The 27,170-nt window shown below is 34.5% G+C and overlaps 1 protein-coding gene across 1 annotated transcript; it reads right to left on the reverse strand.

Annotated features, from left to right (window-relative positions):
• Positions 1-286: 286 nt before the first annotated feature.
• LOC138694842 (glutamate receptor U1-like) lies at positions 287-23,531 on the reverse strand. The gene is made up of 8 exons (XM_069819001.1): positions 23,511-23,531; positions 22,500-22,811; positions 20,884-20,987; positions 18,068-18,244; positions 15,725-15,951; positions 15,209-15,426; positions 11,088-11,350; positions 287-597 (listed from the first exon to the last, which is right to left on the reverse strand). The coding sequence occupies exons 1-8, from the start codon at positions 23,529-23,531 to the stop codon at positions 390-392; spliced, it is 1,530 nt and encodes a 509-aa protein (XP_069675102.1). The 3' UTR covers positions 287-389.
• Positions 23,532-27,170: the final 3,639 nt, after the last annotated feature.

Genomic DNA, 27,170 nt, shown 5'->3' on the forward strand with positions numbered 1-27,170 from the left:
TAGGGTTAAAGTCACCTATTAATAGAAATTTCATTGCGACTAGATTTATCGAATGCCGAGAGCATAAACGTTTCACGACGAAACCATTCGTTGCCCCTGAGCTACACAGGTGGCAGGAAACCACTAAGTAATGAATGAAGACGGTAAGAAAAAGAACTAAAACAAGGAAGAAATGAATTACCAACAAAGAAAAGAAGTAATAAAGGAACAATCCAAAGCTACAAACAATAACTGAACAGATGAATGAACGATTCTTGTAATGTTTTCTTTTGACATGTTCTTTTTTTTTAATTCTCCTCTAAAATCGCATTACAGCAACACATTACTGATATTGTTTCAGAGGTCGGACACAATGCGACCGTGAGAGCATTTACATTACACCATTTAGATTACAGCTTATAAATCTTGCGGAAAGAAATCTCAAAGGCAAGCAGAATTATGGACACAGCGTAACCTGCCCCAAGAATGACGAAGAAGAACTTAACGGTGCCAACTGTTACACTTGGAGACACATCTTCAGAGACTTCGTCCATTACCGGTGGCATGGTTCTGTCGTAAATTCTCTTCAGAATACCACTTCTCATCATTTGATGCACACTGGCAATAGAAACAAAGAACTTAAGTGTAGGAAATTTAATTATGTACTTAAAACTAAGGTTTTAATTTCTGTGTTTGGACATTTTAATGTAGCCTTCAAAGCAAAAAAAAAAAAAAAAAAAAATTCAAATTCCTTCAATTGGACTTGTCTTTGATTTACTTCTGAAAATTTTCTTTAAGGGGAGAGGATGGTATTTTTTAAAACTCTTTTCCTATTTGTGTAAAATATTAATTTTTTGTATGTAGAGAGCTCATAGCTGTAGCAACTAGCAACTCAACCTAATATAAATATTTTGGAAAAAAAATTGTTTGGGGACCCAAATTTGAAAAAAAATATATATACCCAATGCAGAATTGTACTAAAACCGATATATCTAAACCGTCTTTAAAGATAGATTCAAACAGTTTTGTGCAATGTTTTTGCAAAAGCATGTTCTACAAAGTGTCTGTAAAAGAATTTTGTTATTAATCCCTACATTTGTAAAATAAACAATTAAAATTTAATAACACTTTTCTGATTTCCTTTCTTGCAAACAAACGAACGTATTTTTAAAATTAAATCAATTAACAAAATTCTGTTATAGAGAAAAGTTTTCTAATAGTCTAAAGAATGTGTGTTCTAAATTTCATGCATGTATCTTTAATAGTTCTGGGATTATATCCATTTTTGTCTGGCAATGTAGCAAAAAAATGAAGTTACTGGAAAGCGATAAAAGAGGGCGTGTGATTTAAAAATCCATAGCGCAGGAAGTTTAAAAATGACTTCTCAACATCCCATAAGGGCACAAATACCCACAAAATGTTATGAAATGCATTTCACACATATCAAAGAGTATTTTAAAGAAAAAAAATTTGAAATTTAATTTACCAGAAACAACAATAAAAGTGGGCGAGTGACTTAGAAATCCATAACGCAGGAAGTTTAAAAATGTCGACTCAACATTCGATTGGGGCACAAGTACCCACAAAATATTATGCTATGTATTCCACACATATCACAGAATATTTTAAAGAATTTTTTTTTTTGAAAATTTACTCATTTTTCATCAAAAAATACCATCCTCTCCCCTTAATATCGTCTGCATTGGCTGCTTCCTGAAATTGAAGAGGTGAATTCCAAAGTCTCCCAAGTCCTTTTCTTTAGATTTTAACTTGCTTTATTCACGTTTTAATTTATTATTTTCAAGCCTATATATGAATCCATTAGATTAAAAACCCCCTAAAGACCATTTGTCCCCCTCATCCCTAGACTGTGGTTATACTCCTGTAACTCTCCCTATAAACAAAATTAAGAGTACTGATGGAACGCACAGTGGCATGACCAGGGTTGCCAGATTCTCTCATCAGGAATACAGGACAGGTGATGATACTGCATACTACCACAGTCTAATATATACAGTCACGAAGCTCAATACGTAGTAGCTCCAAGTCCTTCACACCTTTACACCTACCTACCTTGCCTCCCGTTTCAGTTACCTGTCATCATATCATAATCTCTTCACTCGCACGCAAAATAGTCGCATACTAGCCATACCAACACATAAGACATAATCGTATTCATCATTATACACAATCTCGCTCTCGCGCTTGTGGAATACCCTACCCAGTGACATCAGAGACTGTCGAAATTTAGTAGCGTTCAAAAGCAAACTTATTATGCATTTTCTTACTGCGTAGAGTAGGTCTACTTTTTACTTAATTAATGAAAACAAATTTTTCTCTCTTCTTAACTTTTACAATAAACTGTCTAGCTATTATTAATCAGTTAATCTTTTAGTACTTTGATTTTTATTGCATTTGTAAATTTAATATTAATTGTAATTGTATTCTTAATATTGTAGTTTTAATCCCTTGGTAGAGGGGAAGAGAAGGCCTGATGGCGTTATCTCTACCAGATTAAATAAATAAATATAAATAAGTAAATAAATAATACTAAATATGTATCCATAGACAGTTGCTAACCACTAGGATCGCTGCTATCGCGTCATTACAGACAATGCGGAATAGTACGTGCACAATCTATTGTTCCTAGTACCCTCATAAACTCAAACTCCTTCGGAGCGGGAGAGCTGTGTTTGCCGCTCGCTGAAACGGAGAGGAAGATACATCAGAATGACATAGACTTGCTATAGGTAGAGGAGAGGAAACGACCACTCAGCTATCTAGTGGAGTGCAGTGTGTAGGCCTATTCTCAGTAACTGTTTCATGTTGCTTACCTACTGCTACAGTACAGTATGGAGGAATCTAAAAGACGGAACATAGCATTTAACATTTAACGATTTACAGCTCGAACTTATTGATCTTCAATGTGACCGAAGAGCTAAAGATCGTTTGAATAATACTACTAGCTTGGTTGAGTTTTACAAGACTAAACATTAGCAATAATATCCACGACTACACAGGTTGGCTGTGAAAATGATTGCTATGTTTGGCTCAACATTTATATTTGTGAGCAACTGTTTTCTATTATCAACTTTAATAAAGGCAAATATCGAACATCTGTAACAGATGTTTCATTACGATCAGTAGGTTACTGTTCCTTTCAGCTGCCAACAGCATAAAACCTCGTTTTGATGTACTGATAAATAAATATATAACAAAATGATATTTTACATTTAAGTAGCTATAGAATTTCTATTATTTCTGTAAAATAAATATTTCTTTATTAATTAATAATAGTCCAAGATAGTTTTGCAAACACTGAAAGGGAATTAATTTCATAAACACTCGTAATAGCACTTCCTTTTGTGTATATTTTGTACGAGATCACCCCTTCTTCCAATTCACCCTTATACAGAGCGCAGCTAATATCTGCATTCCCCTCATGAGCTGTGAGCCGGTTCGGAGAGCGCAAACTTTGTGCAGGCCTGTACTAGACTGTGATACTATCTTAATGTGGCTACAGATTTGAATTCATTCAATTTGTAATACAACTGATTTTATTCTTTTTTATGTATTTCATCTAATTATATACGGCCTAAACTTTTAATTTTTGTTATGTTTTTGCTACATTATGACATTTCCTTTAAATTATTAATGAAATCTGAAAAAATATGTTATATTACAGCATGACCTACGCAGAAAAAAATGCACGATACAATGTTTAAATCCTATCAATAATAAATCAACTTCCAAAAAGAGTAAACAATAAACTATACTGTATAATATCTTATAAGTTACATATTATAGTATTGTTGTTTTCATTTCAATACAACGCGACAGGTGGTCCAGACGGTGTTGATGACGATGTTGAACCTATATTGAACAGGGTCTTGAAAAAATGAATAAGGATTTTTAAAAATAATTTTACATAAATTATGAAAGAAATGTATTTTTCCAATCTTTTTGACATATCCCACACCATTAAAATCTAGAACAATCCTGGGAAATCCAGGACGTCTGGCAACCCTAGGCAGGAATGTTTCTCTCGTAGGGTCTACTCTACAGCATTATTAACTAAAGCGAAAAGAAAAAAAATATATATGTATATATACATATAATTAACATTGATTGTACAACATATATATATATATATATCTGTGCAATGGTAGGACCCTTAACTTGCTGTTATTCGTCTCGACTCTAATAACGTGGCTCATAGATGTCGCTAGCGTCTAGAAGCGTAGACCACTCAGTCATCACAGTGCCCGGGTTATAAATTCAGGGTATATCAACCAGAATTTGAACCAAAGCCTCCTGGCTTTAAACCCAGCTTGCTTGCTCTGAGCCACAATAGCCGCTATGAAAAATATTAGCGCGGCCATTCTATGGGCATTACGAAAACAAAAGGACTGAAACTGGCCCCATTTTAATATTATACATAAATAAACTAATCTTAGAGTAGCGATGTGAGGGAGCGTCTGTTACGTGACCGTTCTGCAGTCGCTCCATTTGGCAGTACGCGTTCCAATCTCATACGAGCTGTTTATAAGAATAAGGGGTGTACAGACATGGTGAACATAGAACAAACGTACCTACTAGCTACAATAAAGTACTGTATGATGATTGGTGAGTTATGTTTCTTTGCCAAGCGTAAGAAAATGACAATCAATAGCCTATTTTTAGGAAAAAAAAAAAAACATTTGTCTGCAGAAAAAAATATATATCTGATAGCCGAATTCACAAGTGATACATACATACATACACATACATACATACATACATATATATATATACATACATACATATATACATACATACAAAGTTGTTCTGCCCATGGTCTTCCACTGCAAACTCAGCATTCTCCAATTTTTTCTATTTTCTGCGAGTTGTGTGTGTGTGTGTCTGTGTGTGTCTGTGTGTGTGTGTGTGTGTGTATATATATATATATATATATATATATAGTGAACCGTAAGTAATGCCGGTAATTTCAGCGGGTTATTCTTTGAGATATTTCAAACAAAAAAATTAATACAATTTTGCTCGTTTCTGCTTCCTTTTCGAGATAAACATTATTGTTTTATATGAAATATTTTATAGCGTGTTTCGTGAAAGTCATTGATTTAATTCCCAATATGCTCAGGCAATTTAAGAGAGCAGTGTATTATGGTAATAAATGACAACGAATTTTAGTTTTTTCTTTTACATATGTAGAAATTTGATCCTAAGAGAATACTGTAACATTGGAAAAATCCTCTGCACAACGAAAACTTACATTTGTTGGGGTCAAATTTCTGTACATTTAAAGGACGAAACTAAAATTCTTTCAATCATTTATTATCAATAAATTCATAATACTTTGCTCCTTTAAACTGATTGATCATATTGCGAATTTAATCAATAACTTTCTCAATATTTCATACAAAAAATTTTATCTCTAAAAGGAAGCTAAAACGAGCATTTATTTTTTACTTGTTATTTAACGACGCTGTATTAACTAAGTTATTTAGCATCGATGGAATTGGTGATAGCGAGATGGTATATGGCGATATGAGGCCTAGGATTCTCCATAGATTATCTGACATTCGCCTTACGATATATATATATATATATATATATATATATAATTCATTCATAGTGTTCTGCCCAAGAACAGGTTTTTCACTGCAAATCCAGCATTCTCCAGTCTTTCCTATTTTCTGCCTTCCTATTTGTCTCGTCATATGATCCACATATCTTAATGTCGTCTATCATCTGATATCTTCTTCTTCCTAGAATTCTTCTCATATATATACATATATGTCAAGTGTTTTATAATCTTCTAATTCAGTGATTCCCAACCTTTTTCAATTCGGAACTCCATTAACACTTATGCTATAATCATGCGGTCTCTCACAGAAATAGAAAACTCATTATATAAATTATAATATTCAAGATTATTTTTAACCTTAAGCAATTTAAGGAATTCATACATTCCGCTGACTGTGAATTTAATAATATTCCATACTTTTTGTGATGTTTGCTGGTTTAGCCGGAGTAAAACCTTAGAAACATTCTTTCATTTGAAGGAGTATATTGCAAAGTTCATGTTACGGAAGGGTAAAGAAACACCAGAACTAAATGACCCCATTTGAATTGAGAATGTAACGTTCCTGACTGACATTACGCACTACTTACATGACTTCGACTTAAATTTTCAAGGTCGTAATAAACTGATATTTCAGATGAATAATAATAATAGCCATGGTTTTAGGAAAAAAACTTTGCCGCGTCTGTGTATGAAGTGCTAGTGCGCTTATCTTTCATCCAAGCGGCCCGGGTCCGATCTCCGGTCAGGTCACGATGGAATTTGTTGTGGACAAAGCAGACTTGCAGAGGGTTTTCTCGAGTACTCCCAATTCCCACTATAATTCCACCAACACTTTCCACTCCCCCTTATTTCATGTGCCAAATGCAATAGTAGAAATAGACTGGGGTGAAGTTTTCGGGGTATTACGGGTTTCCGATATTGATATAGGAAGGGTTTGGGTCTCCGGGTCCTTTGGGCTTATATGCTACTCGTCCGCGATATGGAACCTGACTCTACCAGCAGCAGAGACGAGATAGGCCACCTGTCAGCGTCGGATTCACGACCCAGGCCAGCCGTCGGTCTTGGAATCTTCATATTTATATTTCATTTTTTTTCTAAGACTGTACAAGCGCGAAAGATTTTTTTTTATGATGACAGTTAATAAGGTCAGTTTAAGGAATAGACTGAGAAGTCATGATTTAAATTCAATTGTGAGGCCTACACCAACTAACATTGTCCCTGAACGTGATTATATCATTTCAAGGGAAACAATAAACCCGACGAGTCTGGACCTTGAAATATACTTTAAGAAAGCTATTTAATTTTAATTGGAAGAGATGAATTTATAATTTAATTTTTTATTATTACATTAACATAATTTATAATGATTTTTGTTAGTTTTATATTACTTTTATTTGTTACACTGTAAGAAACTAGAAGATTGTATTCTGCAGAATTTAGTAATGTTTTGAAAATAAAAAAAATATATAGATTATATCATTTCAAGAAAAACAATAAAAACCAACGAGTCTGGACCTTGAAATATACTTTAAGAAAGCCATTTAATTTTAATTGGAAGAGATGAATTATAATTTAACTTTTTATTATTACATTAACATAATTTATAATGATTTTTGTTATTTTTTATTACTTTTATTTGTTAGACTATAAGGAACAAGAAGATTGTATTCTGCAGAATTTAGTAATATTTTGAAAAAAAAATTTATTATATCATCTCAAGAAAAACAATAAAAACCAACGAGTCTGGACCTTGAAATATACCTTAAGAAAGCTATTTAATTTTAATTGGAAGAGATGAATTATAATTTAACTTTTTATTATTACATTATCATAATTTATAATAATTTTTGTTAGTTTTATATTACTTTTATTTGTTAGACTGTAAGAAACTAAAAGATTGTATTCTGCAGAATTTAGTAATGTTTTGAAAATAAAAAAATATATTGATTATATCATTTCAAGAAAAACAATAGAAACCAACGAGTCTGGACCTTTAAATATACCTTAAGAAAGCTATTTAATTTTAATTGGAAGAGATGAATTATAATTTAACTTTTTATTATTACATTAACATAATTTATAATGATTTTTGTTATTTTTATATTACTTTTATTTGTTAGACTGTAAGAAACTAGAAGATTGTATTCTGCAGAATTTAGTAATGTTTTGAAAAAATATATATATTGTTAATTCCTTCAATAAACTGACAAATAACCCGAACTCCCCCTCTACAGTTTGTATATCCCTTACAAACACCAAAACATTACTCAGGGCTGGTTTCACCAAACTCGAATAAACCCGAGGTTAGTTAATGAACCATGAAACAGTAAAATATTAAACATTTTGGAAAACGTTTGTATTTTTGATCTAGAAAAAAATACTTGTCTTTAGTCACAGGAAATATAGCGTCGCCATCTCCGAAATTAATGTTGGTAGCCCCCCAAAACAAGCACAAAATTACATTCGGAATTAGGCTGAGATATAGCTAAGTAAGACGAAACATTTTTCACCCACATTAGCTGTTTTACGAAGTGGCCTTTAACATTACGCCACCTATTAATGAGTATTTATAAACAAAAAATGATATTGCGTGATATTTTAAAGTAAGCCTAGCAAATCGGCGTCTTATTAGCAATCTAAAAGTTCTTGGGTCGAATCCTGGCAGCTACACATAAAGTTAAAATTAAATCTGTGCAATCAAATTAAATATAAGATGAAAAATTACTTTAAGTAGCAATGCAAAGATAAATAATAGATTAAAGAAAAATATAAAAGGAGAGCTAGAGAAAGAAGGAGAAATATGAGGTGAAAGACATGATTTAAAATTATATTATACAGAGTAAGTGCAAAAACTTCTGGTCAATGTAGAGTATCCACTGCCCACTGAACGAATATTGGTAAAACGAGAGTCGAGCGACTTCCGCCGATTTTGGAATAGATACCGACGCGGTTAGGTTAGGTTAGTTTAGGCTTTTATTATCCCGTCAAGATGTTTAGGATTAGTGTAAAACGGCCTATGTCTTCTATAGTGGGCGGGACATGAGTAACATTCACCAAACTTCTTAAATGCTACATATCGAGCATTGACAACATCTAGAAAAGTACTGATTTCCTTAAAATATACAGTTACAATTTTTTATTCAAAAATCAAGTCATGTCAGACACAGATGATCAATTTTCAGAAATAGTGTTTGATAGATTTCGGGGGTTTTGTTCGGAAAAGAAAAGAGAATATCACAGGAATGTAGCAACCATTTTCAATATAAAATCTGAAGAGTTTACAAAAACAATGTAAGTCACAGTAATACTGAAAGGTTCCATCTGCTGAAATATACCACTACTGCAGAAAAAGGTAAGATTTGTAGCACAAGAGAAAATAATGTTTTCCTGTTCATAATTTAACATGACAAATTCTTCAGAAATATTAATTTAAATTTTCGTACTATTTACTGCTGTATGAACTTCATTAATGTTTTGGTAAGTAGTAAAAAGCTGATGGTTTTGCACGACACATTGCGGCTGACGTTATTTCCATCTCGTTTGAAGTTTTTATGTTTTGGAGACACTTTAGCAAGATTGTGGCCGTATGAATAATTTCCTTTTCAAACTATTGCTAAATACTTGCCTGTTAGATGTCTGGTTATGGGGTCGTAATTGTAGCTTAATTCACTGAAACTCACAATATTATTCTTCTCACTGAAAGTTCGTATTTTGCATTTACACTTAGTGATACGCTTTCGAGTCTTTAAACCACTATTTGCAGTAGAGTTTAAATTGAACTTAATACCACTTACTAACCACACTTTCCCGTATCGACGGAACATTTCGGACATATCCGCGACGCTCTACTAAACACAAAATCACACGGCCTGTTAGATCGTTGAAGATCAGAAACAGATCAAGTTGAGAGAGGGCATGGGATCGACTTTTACAATTCCTTCTTACACACAGTGCTGCCAAGCGTACTTTTTTAGAAGCATGTCAAAACTTAGCCTTAATATTTATAATATTGTTTGCATTAATAAAGTAGTATTAATCGCTCGAAACTTTTGCAAACTCCTTCCAACCCGCATGTTTTCTATGACTGTACAGAATACATTATCAAATATCTAGGCCTATCTGTGATTGAACAATATTGAAATTTAATGCTCTTTCATCGTATGTGTAATGTGTAAAGAATTATTTATATGTCTAAATATTTTTTGTTGTTTTTTAAATATTGATAAGTCATTTTGACTGAAACACAATCAATAAATATTCTTATAATATATTTGACTTATATGAATACCACTACAGTGTTTTCTAAACTATCAAGAAGAGCAAGAATAGTACATTTTAACAATCAAGAAAGTAGACGACAGCATAAAGTTCATAAAGTATGAAGCAAGTTATAGAACACATGAAAGATGTTAGGCCGGCCAAACGAGTAATGAACTGAATGATGGAGTATAATAGTGCATTATGCAACATTATAGGCTCTATAATGATAGTAATTAAGACGCGAGGATGTTTATGAAACGAGCGCAAGCTCGTTCCATAATTTTCATACGAGCGTCTTAATTACCATTATAGGCAAGTTTCATACGACTTTTTATGCTCGACCATATTTCTAACTTGAAATTATTCATAAGTGACTGGGGAGCGAACTGACCTTGTGCAATCTCGTAAATTGTGAGATGTGCGCAGACGCGAAAGTATTGATTTTTTCCGGGAAACGAATGTCGACGACCTTGATATAACCTAGAGAGTAAGATAAACATTAATCATGATATAACCTTGAAATTGAATTCGACATTGAAAAACGAGATGACAAATTGAATTTATTTGAATATTATTTACAATTAACGCTAATTATTATAGTAACAGAACATAACCTTCTGCGACAGTATTGGATTTCCAGCCTCCGTGACGTTTCCCTAGTTGTCTTTCGATTGCATATCCGAGAATAATCGAAAACCTGAACTTTAATGAATAGGTGTACTTTAATGACATGCATTAAAGTACTGCTACCAGGTGTATAATTACTACATTTCGGCATGGTCGAGCATAAATATTTTTAGATTATATTTGACTTATCTGAACACCACTACAATGTTCTCTAAGATGAATGGTCGAGGAAAACTATCAAGTCAAAGGCTTATAGGAATTTGAGGCGTAAATTTGGAGACAGATTCTATATCTACCACTCCATGTGTCCCCATGTATGAGAGACGCTCGGAAGAAGTAGTTATTTTTTCACCGTAGTGGTTGTCTTTGGTGACAATAAGATGTGAATTATGTGGTATAATTAATTAAGGAACCGTGAAATGTTGGTAGCAGACACGGGAGAACCCCGCTAAAACCTACCGACAGGCACCGACTTTAATTTCCACTTGAGCTCACCGGGTTTTGAACCCGAGTTGCCAGTCGTTCGGCTAATGATACGCCACTTTTCACATAATTTATGACAATTTAAACTCAAGGGAATTGTTAGTGTTTTATTGTAAAACCAGATAACTCTTGGTATGTATTTAATACTCACTAGTGGCTGAAGAGTCTCTTGTAAGGACAGTTCTTGGAGAGTATCATGGACGACGTGGTTGGGTAGAAGGCCCGGGGAATGCCGATGACTCTGCAGCTCAGAGTACTGGCGACAAACCTTGGCATCTGATATGACGTGATATAACCACATTTGTCACAATCGCAGATACGTCGGAACCCTTGAGAGCCGTACTCGGAGGTGTGTTCTAAGTACGGTTCTATCAGCTTCTTGTACACCCGATTTAACACGGGATCCCGCGATGTCTTCAGAAGGAGAGAAAATAACTATGTAATACAGTATAGAGCTTGCGGTTTATGAATACATCAGAATTAAAGCTACCAAACATACAGATACAGACATTCCAAAGCACGAACAACTTGATGAAGTTTACTTGTATCTATCACTTCAATTTTAATATTATAAAATGTTTAATGTTTATGGGAGCAGTAGTAGCAACTGGTCAAGTCACTGTTTTCAACTCTGCGTAATAGCAACAAACCCCAAACATGAAGGAACCAACACTGTGGAAAGCGTTCTTGATGAACTAGAAACACGCCTTTCACGACACAGCTCGCCTCTAGAAAAATTAAACGAACATAATAAATCTTTTGAACATAAAATCTTCTTAGTCCGTTAAGGGATTAGATAGCTACAGCTTATAGCAGTAACATTTCTGGAAATACTCAACATTTTTTTCCTCCATTACTGTACTTGTACAATAATGAAAATTGGCATGTGTAAACTACTGTTCATCCGCTATATGAAAAAAAATATTTTTACGATTTAAAAAAATTATTATTTTTTTTTTTTCGAAATTCAAAATTTTGGCAATTCACTGTGGAGTGTTGAAGCGCCCTCATAACTCATAAACTTCTCAACTTTTTCATATTCTCTCTCTTTTATTTTATTCCTGAAACTCATGTTCACAATATCATGCCCTTTCAACTACATTCCTTAATAAATAATATATGTTTTTGTGTTAAAAGAAAATACTGATATTTGACCATTTTTTAAAATAAATTTATTTTTATCAGACAATCTATCAAGAAAAAGAAGTGATCTTGTATCATATTGTAGATATGACATGTATAAATGCACACAAAAAATTTCATCAAAGAATGTTGGATAGTTTTTGAGTTATGTGGGAAACGCTTCATAACTGCACAGTGAATTGAATTTTGGAAAAAAATGTAAATAATTTCTTTAAATTGTCAAAATTTTTTTTTCATATAGCAGAAGGACAGTGTTTTACATTTACTAATTTTCATTATTGTACAAGATACAGTAATAAAGGAAAAAAATGTTGATTATTTCCAAAATTTTACTGCTGTAAGCCGTCCCTAACCTCTTAATATTCTCACCTAAATGCAAGTGACTTTCACTCATTATCAACTATTTAATACTACTCGTCCTGTTAGTTTTTGGTTCACGTCCTATGCCCTTTCTCAGGTGAGTTACTCATCCTTGATCTTAGAAAAAAAACATAGGACTTTCAGAAATTCGTTTTATATCTGGGAATATGGTTACAATTAGAGAAAAACATGATTCGACTTTTTGCTCAGTGGACGTGTAAAATTCGGAAGCTTACATTGTTTTACAACATGCGTTCACAATTCACAGACTTATACAAGGACTTGACCAACACTGCATTTATAATACCTATACGGAAATCATTTAAGTAAACTCGGTATAATAAGATCAGAGCTGATGTATTTCATAGATTGAAAGATCCCCGGCAGATCGTAAGGGAATTTTATTTCTGGTAGAGAAAGAAAAAGTTGCAGAGGAGCTTTTTTCGGGATGATGCAAATTGCCTCCGATAGGGCCGCTTACCTTTTCTCAAGTACGTGGGCTAAATTGTCTCCTGTAATCTCTCTGTACGTAAATTGACTCCCATATGTGCGAGATCTGGAATCTTGGAATCCACCAATTTCTAATATTATATATTCATCTGCTAAAATAAAGTATTGAGAAATTCAACGCCTCATCATCTAGGACTAAGCATGTGTATCGAGAAATAGGATAGGAGAGTGAATTAAGTTACTTTTCGGACTTATTTTCTGCAACCCGAAGATACTGATGAATGACTCATTGATATGTCATTAAACTCAACAACGCAGGAATAAGAGAGTTCACACACTAAATTCTTGACACTTACATCTCACAAGATGATATCTTAGCCCCAGTGATGTAGGAAGAATAATCATCAATTACTCGCACCACAAACAACTATTAAACATTTTTTAATACCAGCTTTCCAAATATTTTATAATTTTATTGAAGTTCTAAAAAGTATACATAGCAACATCTATGGATCTCTTAGAAGCAAGGGCGGAAGGAATAGGCTTAAGACTGTTTTATGCAAAAATTATTTTTAAGAAATAAAATACTTGCTCTTCAATAAGAGTATGTTTTGTAAATTAATAAATTAATATGAATAAGACATACAATTTCAGCAAAACTCTTGATTAGATCTATTCCACAAGAAAAAATTGGCTGGCTAGTTTTATATTATTTGTTTTTCTTACGTTCTAGTAGTTATACATGTATATTACTGTAATAGGAAGTGAAATGTTGGTTTATGTGGCGGATTTAAAAACGGAGGGCATGTTCACCACCTCGGATAAAGAGGAGGCAATTTACGTACCTCAGCTCATGCAAACAGGAGTCAATTTACATATCTTTTTGATCTGGTAAGGCAATTTATCGTCTCTGATTTTATCTTCCATTCCATCAACTCTCTCCATCTTTCCCTCATTTCACCTATAGCTTAATCTATCTGCAATATGTAGTTCTAAATAGACAGCGGTGAAGACACAAGAGTATTACGGGTTTCCGATTATGGTATAGCAAGCCTTCGTGCTCCGGGCTCTAAGGTAATCGTTCGAGGATCATAAAATGCAGTCAGCACTGGAGTTCTCTGAGTTTTAATTATTATTTTAACTTAGTATTTATTTTATTTATTTATTTATTTATTTATTTATTTATGTACTTGCGTATTAATTTATTTATTTGCGTATTTATTTATTTATTTACGTATTTATTTATTTATTTATGTATTTGCGTATTAATTTATGTATTTGCGTATTAATTAATTTATTTGCGTATTTATTTATTTATGTGCGTGTTTATTTATTTATTTATTTATTTGCGTATTATTGATTTATTTGCGTATTTATTTATTTATTTATTTATTTATTTACGTATTTATTTATTTACTTATTTATTTATTTACTTATTTATTTACTTATTCATTCATTTATTTATTTACTTACTCTGGTGGAGTTAAGGCCATCAGGCCTTCTCTTCCACACCACCAGAAATACAATACAACTACAAGAAAAGTTATATATCAATGCAATTAATCTACAGTAATAACGAGTGACAGAATGAATATGATATAAAAAAAACAACTGAACATACAAATAGAAATTGAAAATAATAAAAATTTGTCTAACTTATTAAATGATGCAAGAAAAGAACGAACAAAAAGTAAAAACATGTACAACAAATACAGACACAAAATAATAGTGTCACTTTGCATCACTGTTATTAACTAAGGGACAATAAGCTGTTCTAGTATCCTGGCACAAAGACAAGAGAAAGAATTGAAGAGTCCACTGCAAGAATCATGGATGTCACTTTCTTGTCGAAAATGAACCAAGACTGTCAATGCATAGCTTAAGACATATAGAATGTACATACAGAGTTATATGGCATTAACACTGATAGTCATTGTCCAGTAATGATCGGAAAAACACAGTTAAGCTTTGAGCGCTAAGCATTTCAAACTTTCAATTGCTTCTCCTGCAAAATGTATTCCAAATGACATCCATCATTCTTGCAGTGGACTCTTCAATTAATCTAACAAAAGGAAATTATTGCCAAAATACTAAACATAAAAACTTCGGCGTAAATCTAGCAACTTCTCAGAAACGGATTTCGTGAGATAAAGCATACTTTTCTAGTTTACTTTTAAACTGTGACAGTGTCCGACAATCCCTGACATCACTAGGTAATGTCAGGCATTATTTATGGCAAAACATGATATAAATGTAGGTTATCTTTACCTACAATACAGTAACTATCTAAGAAACTGCATTAACAGAAACTTATATCACCTGTAGTGGGATGACTCGAGCACTTCCATGAGGCATTCTTATTTTGTAAGTGCCGTCTTCTAAAAGCCCTTTAAAATCGTCAAAGGGCAATGAAAGTCTCTTCACATTGAGGAATGATATGAATGTCGCAGTATATGCAAAGTACATTATCAAAACTGTCAGATACGATGTCAGATACACCACGCGACCAGACCACGTCAATGGAACCTTGTCATTACCTGGAAAGAACAAAGCGGCATGTAACGTTAGCAAACCAGTTTTGCGCTTGTGGGTGTTTCCATCCACTAAACCTAGTAACTGATAATAATTGGTATTACAAATATTACTGAAACCTTTCTTAGAACATTTTTAAATTGTTTGATCAGCGATACTTTCCTGTTTGACAGAAAAATGATGCACGCTGAAGAGTTACTGTTCGAGTAAAAATTGAAGTGTTTTGTAAAAATGTGATGAATAATTAATAATCCCGTTAATATCTATCATAAGCAAAATGATTCAATTCTTTGTAAGACTCACCTTGTTGACAGCAACTCCCAAGCAGATACAACCAAGCGCTGTAGAAGTTGTATTGCTCAGAAACATTACGGCCACCGTAACAGCCATACACACAAGATATTGATGAGATGACGACATACAACACTAAAACAGCTGCCAGTATACTGAACCATAAATTGTATTTGAATGGTGAGAATATATCGAAAGCTCTGTCTTCCATTGACGGCTCTTTTATAAACACCATAACCCTAAAAGGAAAACGAATATGTAACTAACAATACCGTAAACTGGGGTTACTTTGAACACAGAGGAAACTTTGAACATGTTTTCAGAAAATCATATTTAGATTTCTACATGCTGCACTTGTTATACATAGATGGAGGTAAATTTAGTATGAGAATGATTTTTATGATAATTTACCTCCATCTATAACAAGTGCAGCATGTAGAAACCTAAATATGACTTTCTGAAAAAATGTTCAAAGTTTTCTCTGTGTTCAAAGTAACTCCAGTTTACGGTACTAAAAATGTACACCATTTCAAAAGTGTCAAACTTACTTACTTACTTACTTACTGGAGGTTCATTGCCGCCCTCACATAAGCCCGCCATTGGTCCCTATCCTGAGCAAGATTAATCCATTCTCTATCATCATATCCCACCTCCCTCAAATCCATTTTAATATTATCCTCCCTTCTACGTCTCGGCCTTCCCAAAGGCTTTTTCCCTCCCAACTAACACTCTATATGCATTTCTGGATTCGCCCATACGTGCTACATGCCCTGCCCATCTCAAACGTCTGGCTTTAATGTTCCTAATTATGTCAGGTGAAGAATGCAATGCGTGCAGTTCTGTGTTGTGTAACTTCCTCCATTCTCCTGTAACTTCATCCCTCTTAGCCCCAAATATTTTCCTAAGAACCTTATTCTCAAACACCCTTAATCTCTATTCCTCTCTCAAAGTGAGAGTCCAAGTTTCACAACCATAAAGAACAACCGATAATATAACTGTTTTATAAATTCTAACTTTCAGATTTTTTGACAGCAGACTGGATGATAAAAGCTTCTCAACCGAATAATAACAGGCATTTCCCATATTTATTCAGTGTTTAATTTCTTCCCGAATATCATTTATATTTGTTACTGTTGCTCCAAGATATTTGAACTTCTCCACCTCTTCAAAAGATAAATTTCCAATTTTTATATTCCATTTCGTACAATATTCTAGTCACGAGACATAATCATATACTTAGTCTTTTCGGGATTTACTTCCAAACCTTACTTGCATCCAGTAAAATTCCCGTGTTTTCCCTAATTGTTTGTGGATTTTCTCCTAACATATTCACGTCATCCGCATAGATAAGCAGCTGATGTAACCCGTTCAATTCCAAGCCCTCTCTGTTATCCTGGACTTTCCTAATGGCATACTCTAGAGCAAAGTTAAAAAGTAAATGTGATAGTGCATCTCCTTGCTTTAGCCCACAGTGAATTGGAAACGCATCTGATAGAAACTGACCTATACGAACTCTGCTGTACGTTTCATTGAGACACATTTTAATTAATCGAACTAGTTTCTTGGGAATACCAAATTCAATATGAATATCATACAAAACTTCTCTCTTAACCGAGTCATATGCCTTTTTGAAATCTATGAATAACTGATGCACTGTACCCTTATACTCCCATTTTTTCTCCATTATCTGTCAACTTACATGACTAAAAATATCCGGCCGGAAACCGAATGTAAAGCTCTACATTACTAATATTAATATTGCAATTAATGCTGTTACTATTACTACAACTTAAACAAGAACTAGTAATAAAATTATGGACATTTTTAAGAGTACAGTGGACTCTCCTAAATTCGACTGAACAGAATTGAAAGTTCAGTCCAATAAGGGTAGTGGATGTGGCAGGTGAAATGAATACAAATTCTAATTGATTATCCATCAACGAATACAGTACTGTACTTGCATTTCCTGCTCACCCCGAGACTTGTGTATGCGCTTCTAGTACCACAGTGGGTTTCGACAGTTCCGTCTCACAAACGGCACAATTCTCAAATAGAAAAAGGAGAGTTCATTAATTTAAAATCAGTGATTAAATATGGATGTCCTAATCAAAAAATATTCTGTTTTCCTTTAACAAAAGTATCACTACAAGACACAGAACCAATTCCCATTCAAATGCAAACCCATTTATTAGTGCCCGTATAGGGGCGTGTCTAATTCTCCTACGTAAGCAGTCGAACTATAGGATGTCGAACTTGTTTTCTGTTAAACTTAAGAGCTTCCACTGTATGTCTATGTCAATGTTCGTTAAGATAAGTATTATTCATATTGAATTTTGCACCACTACGAATGCTTACTTGTCATTCTTTATTGGCGGAAAATAATCGATGGCATATGTGCGATCAATTGTAAAAGAAAATTCGTCTATGGCAACCTGAACTTCTCCAGCAAGAACCATGCCAACCATGCCACTCCAAGATCCATCTCCTTTTGGAATTCCAAGTTCCCCATCAGGAGGTACGTTGAAGTCAGTCCTGTGAAATAAAACATCTATTGAACACTCACAATCGTGCATAAATGAGAGCTTCTCATTAAAAGGCTTGAATTTAATTATTGACAAGTTTTGTGACGTGTGTGGCAGACAAAGGGAATGTGGGACAGGTTCTTCTATTAATATGATTTTTCGTTTCTTTTTATTGTACCATTATGGGTTCACTATAGTTATATCGACTACGCTAATCTGTAAATACAATCAATTACAAAATTCTAATTCATATTTACACTCGATCAACAAAAGAATAAGAAAAAACAATACAAATGAATGTAGTATGTAAAAAAAGAATATCTTAACCTTGTCAATTAGTAAAATACAGTGCATTCATTTTGCTTGGGCTCGCTACTATACGGAATAAGGCGGCGGCGGTTACACGAGCAGCCGAGTAGGCACGCCGCGATAAGGAGACATGACCCTTGAGTAGAGCGCAGTGTTTGGTAACATTGAACTACAAGTTAGTTAACACACACCTATGCTCTCCACTGTTTTGAGTAACGAACGACCCGACAATAATTCAATTACTGATACTAGGTATGTATAATTTTATATAAGTTAGTCAGCTCACGAAAGAAATTAGTGTATTCATCTGCAAACACTATTTTAGGAAATAAAGATTATTTACAAAACATATAAGAAAGCGTACATGATTGTTTATTATTTTTAAAAAATAAATAGCCTATATAGTAAATTATAATTGTAATAAACAAAGTATTGTAACACTTCCACAAACAATAAAAAAACTATAACGTCGTTGTACCTGTTATAACTCCTATGTGACATATTTATCGATTTTCAGATTTTTGCTCTATTAAATAACTTAAATAGTGATACAGCAAATAATAAAATCTCCTGTATGTAATTATATTTCTTTGTTTCGAAAATGTAAGAATTCACAGTCTCCTATGTACGGCTGCCATAGGATGAATAAATGTGTTTTTTCTTCCTACTGAAAAATTTCATATCTGTAATATTGAACAGTCCTCTTCAGATCCATTAATCCTATAATTAATGTCTACATACGAAGGGTACACGGGAAAAACGATCAAGGTCCATCAAAAATCGATGTTAATGTTATGTTTTTATTTAACGACGCTCGCAACTGCAGAGGTTATATCAGCGTCGCCGGATGTGCCGGAATTTTGTCCCGCAGGAGTTCTTTTACATGCCAGTAAATCTACTGACATGAGCCCGTCGCATTTAAGCACACTTAAATGCCATCGACCTGGCCCGGGATCGAACCCGCAACCTTGGGCATAGAAGGCCAGCGCTATACCAACTTGCCAACCAGGTCGACTCAAAAATCGAAATTGAGTTAATAATGCTATCTTATAGTGGAAAGGAAGTACTATCATGTGGTCTAGCTAGTAATAAGAAATCATCGTTCTTGACGTTCCACTACGTCGATTTCTATTAAATACACACATAACAAAGTATTAAGTGCTTAAACTTTAAAATTCGTTTTTCTCGAAACTTTCTAAAATGGACCTTGATCGTTATTCCCATGTACCCTTCTATGTAAGCTACATTTTAAAATGTTCAAACGAAAATATTCTCCTTTCTGGTAAGTAATGTAGGCCTATACTTCGGGAAACTTCTTTCAATTATTTCTGCTGTTGTAATTATATTCTGTACTCTGATATTCTATTCTGTAGTCTTTGTTGAAATAAATAAATAAGTAAATAAATGAATAAATAAATAAATAAATAAAATTCAAAAGAAGTTACGAGTTTATACTAAAAATGAGATACATTGATGTGTGTATTGGCATAACCCTTGTCCATCAAAACATGCAAAATCGAGTGAGATAAGGTAGGTTGGGTTGTATGTTTATGATAATCGATATCTAACCATGTTACCATCGGCACTCTTTTTCTGTATTTTCTGCGCTGACTACAGTATACCGAATATGCCGTGTGTATGAGCTACCATCTATAGTCCATAGCACAGCTAACTAGTTTTCTTCACTTGGTGACCAAGCGCTGGCCTTTACACAGGAGTCATTTGTTTTGAGAGATGTGTACAATGCGATTTCATTTCTTTCTTTGTGTCTACTATTTGCTACATGGTTCAAAGACTTACTAACCGAACAAAGAATTATCATTTGTTGTAACGTTTTAAAAACCGAATTACCTGCCCAGTGTCGTAGGATATTTCATGAACGATTTCCTGGGGTTGATTCAGCAAGTAGAACAGTTCATGAAATAGTGAGCAAATTCAAAATCTATGGGATCGGTATTGAACAAGAAATCAAATTGAAGACGACACAAAAGAACGCACGAGAACAAAATAACCAATATTTCGTAAGCAGAGACGCAACGTGTAAATCAAAATTCATTTAAATGCCACAACGCCTGCCTCCCGGCATGTAGGGAACACTTTGAACATAGTTTTTGAAATTGTAAGGATTTTTACAATTTCAAATTATACAAAAGAAAAAGATTGTCCGTTGCACGGCTTATCTCGCTCGATCTCGAGTCCCAAAAGACCCAGTGGAACATGTGTGGGCAGCTGCGCTGTTCAATAGCGCATGAGCTTCCGCGAGCGGGCCCTAGCAAAATAAATTCACTGTAACTTATAATTTATTATTAATTAGTAACTACTATCCATTAAAACACTCACGTAAAATTCATTCTTTCTTCTAATTCGTTCCAAATATCTATCAAATATCCTTCTACTTCTACAGGTTTGTTGCCGTCGTACTTTTTCACAATCAGGAAACCATCCTATACAGAAATCAAAACACAGTAATACTTTTAAAATATCGCATTTAAGACAATTTAACTCAAACACAATACAGTCACATAACCTCACACTAAATGCAAAGTACATCAGTAAGATCTCTCTATAGTAAGCAGAATGTAGGGTAAAGATTGGTACCGTAATACTGTGATACTAATAATACGAGGCGCGTCCATAAAGTAGCTTTCCCACTCGTCCCACAGCTAGCAAACCATATGTTGCGCGAAGCGACTGCGTGTACGTGATAGAGTAATGTCCTGGCGCATGCGCTAGCGGAACTTCCCGAGTGCTCTCAGTAGCTTCGTTTCATTAGTTGAAGATGGACGCTCCTATTCCAGCTCCCGCCGCGTGTGAAGTGCGATCAGTGATAAAGTTTTTGAATGCACAGGGCATAGCGCCGATTGAAATTTATCGTCAGTTGTGCCAGGTCTATGGGCCTAACGTCATGAGCAAGCAGATGGTGCGTCGCTGCTGTAGATAATGTTCAGCAGGACGCCAAAATGTGCATGACGAAGAGCGCAGTGGGAGGCCAACCATCATCACAGACGACCTTGTGGAGCAACGCACCATCTGCTTGCTCATGGTGTTAGGCCCATAGACCTGGCACAGCTGACGATAAATTTCAATCGGCGCTATGCCCTGTGCATTCAAAAACTTTATCACTGATCGCACTTCACACGCGGCGGAAGCTGGAATAGGAGCGTCCATCTTCAACCAATGAAACGAAGCTATTGAGAGCACTCGGAAGTTCCGCTAGCGCATGCGCCATGCCAGGACATTACTCTATCACGTACACGCAGTCGCTTCGCGCAACATATGGTTTGCTAGCTGTGGGACGAGTGGGGAAGTTACTTTATGGACGCGCCTCGTATTATAATAGTTCTTTTTGAGAATTTTTTTACAATTTTACTGATCGAGAGGAAGACAGTTTTTTTTTTTGCGTCAACATATTAAGGGAATGTTCGTGGACGTGTTTCTGCACAAAACCGGTCCTTCTCTCCCTCAGTAAAATTGTAAAAGATTCTCAGAAAATACTATCATAATATTATTAGTATCACAATATTATCAACCTTTACCCTACTTAGGCTAAATTAACGATGCAGATAATAAAACGGCTATTCTCTGGAGATATTATTTTAAATCAATTTACAGGATATTAGCAATTCCTACAAAACTTGTCCACCGCTGTGGAATAACGGTTAGCATGCCTCACCGTGAAACGAGCGGGTCCGGGTTCAAATCCTTGTTGGGACAAGTTACCTGATTGAGGTTTTTCCTGGGTATTCCCTCAACACATTAAGAGCAAATGCTGGATAACTTTCGGAGCTGTACCATGGACTCATTTCGCTGGCATTATCACCTTCATCTCATTCAGATACTAGATAACCATAGCAGTTCATAGATCGTCTTAAAATAACCGATTAAAAATACATAGGCCTAACAAAATAAAAATTAAAAAACTTCGCTGAACATCACATTTCAGCAGGTTTGCTCACCTCTGGAATAAAAGCCACTTTGATTCCAGTGCCCTGAAGGTTGCCTCTACTCTGATAGAACGGTGCTCTACTCCATGTGGGGATGCGTAAGGTCCTCCACTCAGCTACACGGTGCATTTGAAGTGCTCCTTTCGGGTGGACATGATATACCTCGGTGAGGAATGCCTGAAAGTCTGGAATCTCACGGCCTTGCACCACCAAGACTTCGCAATTGATTGGGATGTACAATTCCTTGAAGTATTCCTCCAGCGACACTGCTTCGTCAAGGAACAAAAGCCATCTCACTGTTATCCAAGAATCTTCTTTAGCAAACTGAAAATATGAAAATATGAAAATATGCGCTTTTGTGAACTAAATATTTCCGAATATACTACCACATTCTTGGCATGCATTGTATTCTATCGTATTAAAATAAGTTTCAGCAATATAGTAGTAAGAAAAAGAACAGCAGTAGCAGCAGAAGAAATGACAACTGACTATAGGGCCATTCCATGTCAAATCAACACAAAAAAGTGGACTTTTCAACCCGACCACCTTAGATTTTCATTAAATTTGGTGGGATGGTAAAGAACCTTAAGTTAAATAATTATGTAAAATTTTAGCCCTCAATAATGCACGATATCCATACAGCAATTCTGTCAATACGAGAAAAAATGTAAAAATGTCGCATACTATGTCAACAAAAATAATTCATAACTTCTCTTCTAATTGAGGTAGAATCTTAAACTTGGGCTTATTATCATACGTTTCAATAAAAATAGGTTTGCATCAAAGTAATGAATTCTTTATTGAATAGTCACGTGAAACACATCTTAACATTGCATATCTATAAATGCGGGACATAAATTATTTCGCGAAAAATGTATGTTATAGAGATAAGAGTATTCTCCCCTTGGTGTAAGTTTCATTTTGGAAACGTTTCAGGAATATCAGTAAAAAAATATATCAATGTATTGGTTTGTAGCACTTAAACCCATCTTACACCAACACTGCATGCGCACGAGTTCGTACTTGTCTGATAAGCTGCGTCATCGATCTATCAGGCTGTCATGAGTGGCAGTTTATACAGTCTTCAATTTATACAAAACGTGCGATCTGTTTCAAGTGCAGTGTCGTTAGTTTTTGTAGTATGTGGTAGTTCTGTGCGATGTAATGGAGTCGCGTTTTAAGTTATAGGCCTATGTTTGCTGCAATCCCTTCGAGAAATCAGGGCATTGTAATTAGAGGAAAAATTTAAGAAGTGTTATATCGTGGATGCTTAATGTATTTCCTGATTTAAAACAGGAACAAAAAGTGTGCGCTATGTGTCGCAAAGAAATAAAAATATAATATAATGCTATTACGCAGAATCCTCATAATGACCGTAGTAATGAAGAATACGTCGACTCTACAGCAAATGTAAGTTCATTAAATACAAGTCTTTTGACCAAGGTATGTTCCTTATTAAACAAGAAAGTCTACAACAAGAGAAATATAAGAGACAGAAATTTGAAAATATTGTAAAAGATAAAGTCTTCGATATTAAAGACGCCGAGGAACCAGGACCTTTCTGATTCTGAAATTTTGTCTCAGTTGCAGGACAATTTTCAAAATTCAAGTAAAAGTGAGAAAATCACCATTTCAACACTACTACCTAAAAGCTGGAGCGTAAATAATATAAAAAAGAGTTTCTTTCAGCTTTCGAATACATAATTCGGAAAGCAAAAGTCCTGGCAAAGGGAAAGGGAATTTTGTGTTCACTAAATCCGAAACCTAGAAAACCCTTGCTCGCGGCTGTTGCCGGTAAAGTTAAAGAATTCTGTTGTTCTGACGAGATAAGCAGAATGATGCCTGGTAAGAAATATTTGTTGTGATTAAAGAATCAGGGAGTAAATCACATGAGCAGAAATTAATTATATGCAGTGTTTAAAAAATTCTAACCCTGACCAAGAAATTTTATTCTAGCTGGAGTTAGTGGAACTATACTGTCTGTGTTTGTGTCCTTATCAGAATGTAAAACTTATGCCGGAAACAATTTATTAAAGTTTCAGGTCTACGTGGATTTCAAGAAATTTTTTCTTTATACCTTCCAACTTAACATTTCTTGGCTACTATAGTGTGCAATCCTCCTCATATAAATTGCTTGTTCAGGAAATATACAGAATGTCCTGAACCACTCAAAATAAGAGAGAGTTTAGAGAAATGTTTCGAATAAAACTTCAGTGAATCAGTGACCTACAAGCAGTGGATGACGACTGACCGATCCACTCTTGAGACCATAATGAAACCCACAGACAAATTTTTCGACTGTCTCTCGGAGAAACTTGGTGATTTACTGAATCGCTCATTTATATCATCTGAACAAAGTAAGTTTCTACGTGATATGAAATCATTTCTACAGCCATGCCAGCTTGTTGTGTTATGCGACTTCGCTGAAAACTATTATTTCGTAATCCAAGACGAAATTCAGTCATATCACAGGACTAATGTGCAGACAACGATTCATACTTTCGTAATATATTATAACGAATCATCACCCGATACAGCCTCTATTAAAAATGTGGTAATAATTTCACACTGCCCGAAATATGACACTACAGCTGTACATCTGTTTAAAAAATATCTAATGGAGTCATTAAAACTAACATCTGTAATTCACCACAAAAATGATGTATTTCTCCGAAGGATTCTCTGCTCAGTATAAAAATAGGAAAAATTTCCTGAACCTCACATTACATGAAGAAGATTTTGGATTTCCAACAGAATTACATTATTTTTGCATATCGCATGGCAAAAGAGCATGCTACGTTGTAGGTGGGACACTTAAAAGGTTTGCGGTTTGTGCTAGTTTGCAGAGACCATCCGACAAACAAATAACTACACCTAGGGAATTGTATGACTGGACAACGGATCATCTCCCAAACATTAATTCCGTTTATGTGACTGAAAAAAGCTATACTGAAGAGGAAAAAATGCTTGCCCTTCGATTTGCAAAATCCACCGCAGTGTCTGGAACACAAGTTTCATACAGTCCTGCTGTTTAGGATGGGTATTATATTTGCTAAGCAGTTTTAAAATGCAGCTGAAACAAAGCAGCATCCTGTCTGGAAAGATGACCAGGCTATTTCATCTCAGCAATGAAAGGTAAGCATTTCTTACAGAACTTCAGGTTTAACAAAATCTATGTAACAATAATTTATTTCAAGTAATAATTTTAAAAATTCGAATTATGTTATACATGTTAAATTTACATAGCGACATTCAAGAATATGATCAAATATAATTAAATATAACGAATGTGTGGGACATAATTATCGCGACTTACACGGTTAGCTTACGCTTGTAGTGACATAATAATTTTTATCTTTGTAACCTATGATGATTCCAAGTTGAAACTTATCAGTTCATTATATCACTAATTGAGCCGTACTATATATATTTTTTTTCCTTAAAATAAAACCCCCGCATTTTTAAATATGAATATATGAAAATTGTTTCACCATGTTTTTTTTAGTGTAATTGAATACATGCAGAAAATAATATAAGCAATAAAAACTATCACATATTAAGAATGTATCACCCAATTTTTGTAAATTTATCTGGAGACGTTGTTGAGATATATAATTTTAATTGAAGCGGCGTGCTTACAAAAATATGATTTTTCTTCATGTTTGAAACGCCACTGACAGAAAACGAAAAGCACAGGACATATGAAACGCGGCAGTTTTAGTTAGCTCGGCAGGTAAAACAAACCCTCAAAATTTGAAAGAAATCTGAGTCGGTCGGGTTGAGCGCCTTGTTGATTTGATATGGAATGACCTTGTACTCTCTTCTTATACAGAAGGAAACTTTCCGCTGAAATTTCGAACGGTCTGACCATCTCCACTTTATTCATTCATTCAATTATCTATTTATTTATTTATTCATATATTCTTATATAATACAATTTCTCTTATGTCTACCACACAATAAGAATATATACATTTAAATTTATAATTTTTCATTAGTTATAAAATCCATACATAACTTTTTTAATTTACTGTTAGAACTATTAGACTTGGAGACAAGTCTCTTGTATATGACGTTACAAAGCTAAGTTTACAAAAACAAGTTCAATTAAAGGAATGTATGAACATAAAATACAGAACTACACTAAAAGAGTAAACTGAAAATATTAAACTATAGATTTTTCTATCTTATTTTTCTCAATGTTCTTAAAAATTTTACAACGGGTAACAATGTCGCAAGTGGCAAATGAACGAAAATATGACCTGGAGTCCCTCTCGGAGAGAGGGTGTTTAAGCATTCCGTAAATTTACTATATTAGATCCCTGTCTTAATTTCCTCCCTTCCCTCTCTTCCCATCTTTAGGATTTTATCACTTTTTAAATCCCATCACCCTCGGCTGGATATGAACCCGCTAACATCGGACCAATGGTAGCATTATGACCGCTGAACCATAGAGGATGAGCAGGATGACAATTGTAAAAATTATAACAAATCTGTTGCGCGACAGCCCATGGAGGGTTAAGTTCGACCAGCCGACTGCTGGTCTCACGTCCATAAGCTTCAGCAGAGGTGAATGGTCATTCAACTAGTTCGAGAATAACGTGTGGCCAGCACGATGCTCTCCCAAGTCATTACAGCTGGCTTCCGAAACTGCATTTCACTTCTCATGTAGTTTCCCTAATG

The sequence above is a fragment of the Periplaneta americana genome, chromosome 1, assembly GCF_040183065.1.
Source record: "Periplaneta americana isolate PAMFEO1 chromosome 1, P.americana_PAMFEO1_priV1, whole genome shotgun sequence".
Taxonomy (NCBI): Eukaryota; Metazoa; Arthropoda; class Insecta; order Blattodea; family Blattidae; genus Periplaneta; species Periplaneta americana.

Bases quoted from the DNA above. Each gene is read 5' to 3' on its own strand.
- LOC138694842 (XM_069819001.1), bottom strand. From the start codon at position 23,531: ATGACGCAGCTTATCAGACAA. The intron at 15,952-18,067 runs GTAAGCATTCGT...TTTTCCTTTTAG, and splicing joins CCGCCAATAAAGAATGACAA to GGTTATGGTGTTTATAAAAG. The intron at 598-11,087 runs GTGAGTATTAAA...TTCTATTGCCAG, and splicing joins AAGAGACTCTTCAGCCACTA to TGTGCATCAAATGATGAGAA.